This window comes from Vipera berus (assembly GCF_964194415.1).
Source record: "Vipera berus genome assembly, chromosome: 3".
NCBI lineage: Eukaryota > Metazoa > Chordata > Lepidosauria > Squamata > Viperidae > Vipera > Vipera berus.
Window position 1 is genome coordinate 13954662 of NC_138204.1, and position 9972 is coordinate 13964633.

At 39.0% G+C, this 9972-nt stretch overlaps 1 protein-coding gene across 1 annotated transcript; it reads left to right on the plus strand.

Moving 5' to 3' along the window:
- Positions 1-3242: 3242 nt before the first annotated feature.
- On the plus strand, positions 3243-9618 carry LOC308665583 (aurora kinase B-B-like; the record flags this gene model as incomplete). Its single annotated transcript, XM_081323647.1, has 6 exons — positions 3243-3256; positions 3375-3566; positions 4267-4405; positions 6545-6693; positions 8475-8649; positions 9445-9618. The coding sequence occupies 6 exons, from the start codon at positions 3243-3245 to the stop codon at positions 9616-9618; spliced, it is 843 nt and encodes a 280-aa protein (XP_081179773.1).
- Positions 9619-9972: the final 354 nt, after the last annotated feature.

The window sequence follows — 9972 nt, forward strand, 5'->3', positions numbered from 1 at the left end:
TCCATCTGAGTTAGACAGACTTATGCCATCCTTAGCTATAATAAGGTTAGTGCAGTATAACATAATTCTTCTCAATCTTCCAAGCAGCTTCTCCACTGTTTTCCTATATCCATTTTTCATTCAGCTGAGAGATTAATAACTTCTATTTTTCATATAGAACTTGTTCATATAGAACAAAAGTCAATTTTGGTTCAAGCATGGCCCTCTATTCAATGCAAATGAGGACCTTTACAATAGAGAAACTAGCTTGCAAGCCAACATAACACACTGCAGGTATCTCAGTATATCCACTAGATAATTGAACATCCATGCAGAGTACTGACACAAATCCAGGGTAATTTATGTATTTCTAACAAGCTATAAAGCTTTTACTGTGTCATTTCAATAACATAATATTTCTTTGAATACTGTTACTACTCTGTGGATTTGGCAGTATGGAGGTAAAAATAAATAGAATATATAAAATCTAGTTTATGTAAACATATACAAAAAAACTTTTTTTATAATTTAGTAGTAATAGATGCAAAAGGAACTCTGCATCCAAGTACATCGCTGCAATCTCTAATTACCAATCTATCAAATTAGTTTTAATATTGACTCCAAAATAAGAGCTGAAGCAGGTATTCATAAGAAAAAATGGGGGTGGGGGGAGATTGGTAGTTGCAAATAAGATTTTCCTCGACCATTTGCAAACTTTAGACCCCAAATTGTAGTGTTTTGAAGGGGGGTGCATTTTAGACTTTTTACATCGTCTTTTTACTTTCTGCAACTAAACTTAAATAAAACCTATAATTTATTTTTGATTCTTTGGGTTTCATTTTCTTCTTTCCCTAGTAATGAACTGCTAAAGTTCTTGCTGTCAACTATTAGGTGGTTATATAAATCTCTCTTGGATTGCTTGCCCAGCCATGTTCTACTAAACCACTCATTCTGCTATGCAACAGAGAACTTTGAAGAAGCAGCTTAGTAGTAGTATTTCTTTCCTCAACTGCAGGTTTCAGGATTGTCTCCAAACTTCAAGAATCTCCTAAAAGACAAAGAATAGAATCAATGGGTATGTTACTACAGGTATCATATAACAATTTAATCAGATTTGGGTAATTTATTGTATCTAAGTCTACTAATAAGTAGTCCATCTTATGAAGTAATAACTGCCTTCAATAACTGATTTTTTTTACTTAAAGAAAATATATCAGTTATCTATTGAGCAATAGTTATGCAAAGGTTAAAATTAGTCTCTGCCCTTTTTCTTTCCTTCTTTTATATTTTTTTCATACTGTCTTCTTCTCATCTTCCCTTCCCTTATTTTGGTATTTGATCTCTGTATCTCACTAAGCTCAATAATATTCTTACACTCTTCTTACACTCTTACGGTTCTCTTCATCCTAACGCATAGAAAATGTGCAGCAGTACACATAGATACACACTTTCTCTTAATACTAGAATACAGGAGTATCCAGTAAATCTGAATGAAAGAAAATTCAGGATAGAGATACTAATAGCTAACTATCTACAAGCTTTAGAGAAGGACTAGATTAACCTATGGCGAATATGCAGCTATCAATTATCATGAGGACTATGATCATATCAATACTGCTCTTGGACATCATAAACAAGTGATAAGGTAAAGGTAAAGGTTCCCCCGCACATGCGTGCTAGTCGTTTCCAACTCTAGGGGCCAGTGCTCATCTCCGTTTCAAAGCCGAAGAGCCAGCGCTTGTCAGAGGACAACTCCGTGGTTATGTGGCCGGCATGACTAGACGCCAAAAGCACACAGAACGCTGTTACCTTCCCACCATAGTGGTCCCTATTTTTCTACTTGCATTTTTATGTGCTTTCAAACTGCTAGGTTGGTAGAAGCTGGGACGAGTAACAGGCGCTCACTCTGTTACACGGCACTCGGGATTCGAACCGCCAAACTGCCAACCTTCTGATCGACAAGCTCAGCATCCTAAACAAGTGATACTGCCATATATTTGTAGAATTCTCCTGCCATCTGTGTTTATGCAGGTTAGGGAATGCTAAAGCAGAACGGCTTTTGACTGGAACCAAAGTAGACTTCTATTATAAATATTGACTATTACAAGCAAAAACGTTTTAGATAATAAAGATTACCATGCTCGTAAATCAATGCAAATTTGTTTGGCAGGGGAGAAAAGTGAATCAAAAGCAAGTACCAGCAATGTCCCTGAGTCTCAACTTCCCAGGTAACTATTAAGAAACTCTACAGGTAGAAAACAAATGTTGCATGAAGGAGCCTCCATATTTTAGGTTTGCTTTCTGACTGGAAAATGTATCTCTGTACAGCACAGATGTTTTATGCTAGCTCTTCATTCTTTCTTTGCAAACCAATTGCTTCTTTTCAATAACTTTTTTTTCAGACTGGTTCATATTCAATATTCCATTTGGCCAACAATTCATCCACATCATATTATTTGGAGTACCCATGCCTTTTTATTATTGGTCCACCTCCATAATATGGTTTATTTAGACCACTTCCTCACTTATTTGCCTTACAGGCAGAATGTGCTTTTGATAATGCCATATTGTAAGCTACTGTTCATCTACTGTATATCAGTGTTTCTCAACCATGGCAACTCCACAATTTATATATTTCAACTCCCAGGATTCCCCAGCCAGTATCCCCAGTGCAAGTAAAACCTCCCCAAAATATTTCATGCTTATTTAAAAAAAAAATCTCTAGGAAAATTGGGCAAATGTATCTTGTCTTGAAACCGTTCAGATGAAAATACGTAAAATGAAATAAAATTTCACTTTATATATCATTATTTTACCGACAAGGCAACTAACAATCAAACATAGTTAATAATTATGTCTGATCTCCTCCATACAATGATTCAATAGTTCCATCTTGGTCCAGAGAAAGACTGCCAAAATCATGAAAAGACCGCAAACTAAGTTCTACAACTAGGTTCTACAGGAATGGTCGAAAGACGTAGATACATTTAGCTTGAAGAAGGTTGAGAGGGGACATAATAACTTCTTCAGGTATATCAAAGCTGTCACATGGTAGAGGGTCCATATTTATTCTCATTTGTTCCAGAAGCTGAGGCTCAAATCAGTGGGAGAAGAAGCAAAAACCTTTAAGGATGTAGAAACAGATAACACATTTGGAAAGCCTTCATAGTAAAAACTGTCACTCATGGAACAGGCCTCTTAGTTTCCTTCCAACTCTTTGATTCTATTTATAGTTTCTATAAATATGAAAACTAACTCAAAATATGAAGAAAAAAAGGTCAGTATGGTAGATAGTTAATGGAAATGTGAGGAGCAGCCCATGCCAGAGTTGATTGTATTGATCTGGTTGGTAAAAAGAGCATTGTTAGTTTTTCATGTTCACCTCTGGGTTACAGGAAAATATGGGGCACAGGAGACTTTGAATTCGGCAAACCACTTGGGAAAGGGAAATTTGGAGCAGTCTACTTGGCCAGAGAGAAGAAGACCCACTTCATCTTGGCTTTAAAAGTAATATTCAAGTCTGTCATGGAGAAAGCTCAGCTGGAACATCAGATTCGGAGAGAGATAGAAATCTTAAGTCATCTCAGGTAACCCAGCTGGAATGACATGGAATGAATGTTTAGCTCTTAGTTGGAAGGAGTTATCCTTGTCCTATTGCCCCTTTAGCTCTATCCTTTGGAACTAGATCATTGGAAAATATGGGTTTAGAAACAGTTACTTGAAATATAAACATAGAGCATAGCTAGAGGCACAGCATACTATTTCAGCATACAGCCAAAATCCACTGCTCACCATCCCTTTAGAGCAAGATAGTATTTCCAAACATTGAAAAAATTGTTAGATCTGTGCAGAATACCTGTAGTTTGGATGTTGCCTCAAAATCTGGATAGTTTCTTCTACCACATAGACGAAAGCTTCCATGAGTATTCAGAACAAAACAGTGCAGCTGCTCTGAAGTGAAGTGCCACTTAAAAAGCTGCTTCAGCTGAAGCTTTGAAGCAAAACTTCCTTTAAAAAAATTGTAGTGCATGGCCCTAATGCAGATTCCAAATTAATGCCTTGATCTCAAACTAATCCAGTCTTTTAAAATCAAAAGTAGTTTGTCCCCTTCCTTGACTTGGAAGTGGACTTTTTTTTAGATTGTCCCCCTAACCTTTGTGGACTATCCTTGAGACAGGAGTGTCTATCAGCATTCCTTTTTAAAGTCAATTTTCTAATAAGTCCTTTTGGATCACGAATCACAGTTGTAAATTTCTTCCCATCCTCCCCCCCCCCTGCTTTCTCTAGACATCCAAACATTCTAAGAATGTATAACTACTTTCACGATAAGACACGGATTTTTCTGATGCTAGAATATGCTCCAGGGGGAGAGCTGTACAAGGAATTACTAAAAAATAAGCGATTTGATGATAATAGAACAGCCACCGTAAGTACTATCCTGTTAGACGAATATATTCTGTTAGAACCAAAACATAAGAAAAGCACTGAACATTAAAATATATACATAATTGGATTAATTACAAGTAATCATAATATATTTGAGATACCAATAATCATAGAATTGAGTAATGAGAGTGGGATGGGGAGGTAGGGCAACCATCCTCGCTCTCCTTGACCTCTCACTAGCCTTCAATACCATTGGCCATTGTATGCTTTTGAGTCAGCTATGGGGCAGGGGCTGGGTTACATTGGTTCAGCTCTTTTCTCCAAGGCTGGTCCCAATCGGTGAGAATAGGGAGTGAAAGATCCAGTCCAGGACCATTCCCTTGCGGCATAGCCCAGAGCTTGCTCTCTCCACTCCTCTTTAACATCTACACAAAGCAAGCCACTGAATGAGATCATCTGCCACCATGGATTGAGGTATCTTCAGTATCCTATTGATACTCAACTCTATATTTCCATTCCTGGTGATCCAACTGCTGCTGCTGCTGCTGCCTTCTCATGGTGCCTGAAGGCTGTGGACTCAGGGTCTGGATGGGGAACAACAGGCTTTGACTGAACCCTGGCAAGACCGAATGGCTTTGGGCGCATGGAACCCCAAGATCCAGGATTTTTACATCTTTAGTTCTGGATGTGGTGGCACTGCCCCAGACGGATCTGGTCCATAACTTGGGGGTTCACCTGCACTTGCGATTCCTGCATTCAGAACTTCAGGTTGTGCGCCAGTGTTGGCCTCTCCTGGATGCTGAGTCATTGGACTCAGTCATTCATGGCCTGGTCATCTTGTGTTTGGACTACTGCAATGTGATGTACATGGGCTACCCTTAAGAATTTTCAGAAGCTACAGCTGATGCAGAGTGAGGTGGCAGACAGTTTTCGGAGCCTCAAGATTGGCCCATGTAATACCGCTGCTCTGCAAGCTGCAGTGGCTGCCTGTTTGCTTCCAGGTTCAATTCAAGGTGTTGGTAATTATCTTTAAAGGTCTTCATGACATGGGTCCAGGCTACTTGCAGGATCATCTGATCCCACTGGCACTGGCCCCATCCCACCATGCCGGCAGAGGAAGCATGCTGCAGGCCCCATTGGACAGGATATTCCGGCAGGCAGGATCCAGGAGAAGAGCCTTCTCTGCTATTACACATGCCTTCTGGAATATCTTACCCTCTGGAGTGAGATTGGCTCCAACCCTCCTGACCTTCCACAAGAGCTTAAAGGTTGTACCTGGCTCTGCCAGTTGGCTTGGGGGTTCAAAGGAGGGGCTTCATGTTGGGGGTGTTGATAGATTAATATAAGATGCCACCACCACCACTGCTCATCCTACTCCCTCCCTCCCTTCCCATCTTTTACCTATTGTATTCTGTTAGAACCAAGTTATAAGAAAAGCATTGCATGTGTTAAAATATATAAATAATTGGATTAATGAGGAGATGTAATCATAATATTGAGAGTCATCAATATTGCATTGGGAGCCTTGCAAATAAAACAGGTGATAATCTGAAGGAAGAACAAAAGAAGCTGAGTTTTCTGCTTCTTTAGTTCTCCCCAATTCCATAGGGAAATATCTTATGTGATATAGCAACTGCTTGGATTAAAGTTGACACCATGGCAAAGGCATTAGTTGCACTGATGAGAAGAAAACTCCTTGGTGTAAAAGATTATTGTGTGTGTGTGTGTGTGTGTGTGTATGTAGATCTTTGGTCATTCGGGTTTTTTCCCACGTAGAATTGAAGGTGTAAGAGCAACGTTTCGACGAAATCTAATTGCTAATAAAGAATTTAGGGAGGCTGAAATGATCATTTCGAACTTCTTATGTTCTCATCAGTCAGTCAGACCCTTTTTATCTGAGATTCGAACCTGGGCTGATTATATATTAGGCAGTTGCTTAAACTTCCTGAGCCACAGGTTCTTTCTCTCTTTATTAGCTAGGAAGCAAGGGAGATATATGTGTTAAATATTTGTCAAGTCTTTTGAATACGCCTTGCTAATTAAATCTTTCTTTCCTGTTTGGCCTAACTATATATATATAAAGAGAGAGTGTGTGTGTCTATATTATAGCTAATGTGTTGGAAATCGAGATCTGACATTAACTACCTACTATATTTTAACACATGATGTACCAAAACAGTACATTGAAGAAATAGCTGATGCTCTGATGTACTGCCATGCTCAGAAAGTGATCCACAGAGATATCAAGCCTGAAAATCTCCTTTTAGGATTAAGAGGGGAGCTGAAGTTGGCGGATTTTGGCTGGTCAGTGCATACGCTTTCACGGAGGTAGGTCGCTTGCTGACGTGCATTTCTTCATAAAGAAAAAACAAACAGGAGAAATGGCCTATAAGCAAAATGCAGACTATCTTAACTCATGGTGCATGGTGAATTTGGGACTAGGAGAACATTTCACATTCTGGAGCATAGATTAAGATCTTTTAAGCTATCAGCTCTGCACAATGCTAAATAAGCCCAATTTTGTTTAAAATATGCGTGCATTGGGTATGACAATTCAGATAATTAACCCAAATAATGTTCAAACCTGTTTCCTTCCTTCCTTATTATCCATGCATTTTGGATCAATGTCCAAAGCCCTGTTTTGCCTTTCTTTCCCCCATTCAAATATGATATATGGCTGGTAGATCAAGTGATAGAGCCAACAGATCCTTGTTGCCAACAGTCATCCACCTGGTCTCCCACAATTCAAGCTGTCTTGATTCCAATAAATGAGACAGTTCAAACAAATTTCAAGCATTGTTTATCTAATAAGTCTTAATAATGAAAGGAAGCATTGGCACTCATGGAGGGATGCCAGAATCTGAAATCTCCTCCCCCCCCAAACCCATCGTATCATGCACAATTCCCACCCTTATTTACACGTCATAATCACATTATCCAATTAGTTTTACATCTGAAGTTTCACTTCCCTTTCTGTGCACAGGCTTTTCTTATCTTCTCCAAACATCCGGATGACATTTCCCCCCCTCCCTTCAGTGATTCAAAGTGAAGCAGTTAAAAGGCTGTCTCTTATATTGTCAGTGCAAAAACATGTCAATGTTTGCAGCATTGACACAAGCGCTATTTTTGGTGGCTACAAGGGCACATCCGTGTTGTCTTCTTTGTAATAGTATGGAAGTACTGTTTTCTCCTGGAGTTTTTGAACTCCAGTCTATCTGGCCTTAATAATTCTGCCTTTAAATGAACAGACTGTCATGGTTCCGATAGATGAAACCCATCAAAAGAACTTCAAGGCAAAAATTCTTCCTTAAAGAACATTTTATTCAGGAAACAAATTATCGGCACTATATAGTTGAACCCCAAAACTAAATTTCCTTCCCCCCAATACAAAGTAACAAAGTGCAATTCCCACCCCCAATAAGCTGTCATAAATCACATTCCCCAATTAGCCTAAAACACAGGCTTTCTCCCCAGCTCAGCCCGCCAAAACATTATCAGTTCGTCTTTGGGTTCCCACAAAGCAGCATTATTATGGCTAACTGAGCTCGAGCATTTATCCCAACCCCCCCCCCCTTTCTGCACCTGATTTCTAATTGCCAGAAAAAGCTTGTTAAAAGCAAAGAGAAAATGGCTGACATTTTCATCAGTTGTCAGAGCGGGAACATCCAATGCTTACAGCATTGACACAGACTCTCTGTGTGGAAAATAGTTAATTGTTTTGTTGTTCAAGCTGCTTGGCTCTGGCTTGGGTGCCTTGCTCTTTCTGTAGCATGTTGTATTAAAATGCTGTTAACTGGCCTGTAGGGTAAATTAATTTTATTAATCAGAATGTTCTTGTCCAAATAGTTCCCCAGCCATGGTAAGGCTTCTAGAGCAGAGTTTCCAGAAATCAAATGGCATTTATATGTGCAAAATACTTGTGCTACAGTATTGCTAATCTTTGGCCTTTTCTGTGGGTAAAGAAATGACCAGTTATCTGGATTTTTTTCCCCCCAGGCTTTGCTGAATCTCCGATTTCACTTGGATTTTACTGAATAGTGACTGAAAAGAAATCACAAACGCAATCACTTGAACACTGTATTTTTTTTCTCGTTTCTCTTTTTAAATAGGAGGACAACGCTATGTGGCACCTTAGATTATCTTGCTCCAGAAATGATAGAAGGGAGTCCCCATGATGAAAATGTTGATGTGTGGTGTGTTGGCATTCTTTGTTATGAGTGTCTTGCAGGATATGCACCTTTTGTAGCATCCACTCGTAAGGAGACATTCAGACGAATAATGGAGGTACGTTCTTCCAAACCAAAGGCCTGTGAGATACTACTTACAACAGTAACTGGAAACTCATGGCCAGATGTTATCTCTATTCATGAATGTATACCAAAATTCGGATTACGGTACATTGAAGAGACCAGGAGGCACTCACACATGCCTTGTTCTATTCATATGACAAAAATCCCAGAAAGAATTTCAGAAACTTTACAATAAGGTGTTTCATTACCAAATTAAGTAACAACATCAGTGTTAGCACTGATAACATTACCTGGTTTGGTCACAAAACACCTGCAACAAAGTTACCAAACTCAGAGAGCACCAAGGGCCCCACTGTTCAACCCTGAGCTACAAATATTCTCTTCTATTGGTTTACAGTAAGAGTGCAAAAAATACGATTTAAATGTGGCTTGGTGTAGTGTCGCTTTTGTGGTCTTCAGAGAAGGTTGGCTCAAAAATATGGCCCCTCTTTTGTATTGATCAAGGCTGGTGGGTTTGACAGGAAATGTGGCATTCATCTTACCCTGTGAAGCTTGCAAATGGGCCCTGGTTGCATCCACAAACACAGTGCGTCTCAACATGCCACAAAAAGCCTGATGTGGTCCTTGAGCTGATGGTGATTACACACCTTTACCATACCATTAGCAGAAAGGCTTGCACCAGGAGCAGCAGCAACAAGTGTTGTCAGTCAAACAGGAAAAAAACAACAACCAGACAGATTGGTTGGAGAAGCAGACCACGGTTCAGTTAAACTTTCACAATATAATTGCTTTCATAACAAAATCTAACTTCAAAAAAAATTCTTTTAAGGTGAATTTTAAATTTCCTCCTTGGATATCAGAGGGGGCCAAGGATCTAATTGCTAAAGTTCTTAACCGTACATCTTCTATGAGACTTCCTCTAAAAGGAATAATGGAACATCCATGGGTTAAGACAAAGTCAAGAAGAATTTTGCCACCTGTCTACAATGAAGTGGAAAAGTAAAGGTTTATGGTATCTCCTAAAGGCTCTTAGCTCATTTTCTTTGTGAATTTCTCTTGTATCTCTTTAAATGGCTAGTTGTTTGTTGTAGTAGATAGATATTGAATCACTATTGTAAATGACTTTCTCACATTCTTATTTAAATGGCTTCTGGCTACTAATGGCAATAATATTGCATGTTAGCTGGATTTGTAAAGTGAGGGTATTAGTTGTTAATGTAACAGGGGAAACAAGTGTATTATTTTAAAAATAAAACATGACTCACAAGGCAATAGCAATTGGGAGAGATGGTATAGATATAGAGGGTATATTGCTCTGTTCATAATATCTTCGAATAAGAGAACCAATTGACTGTTT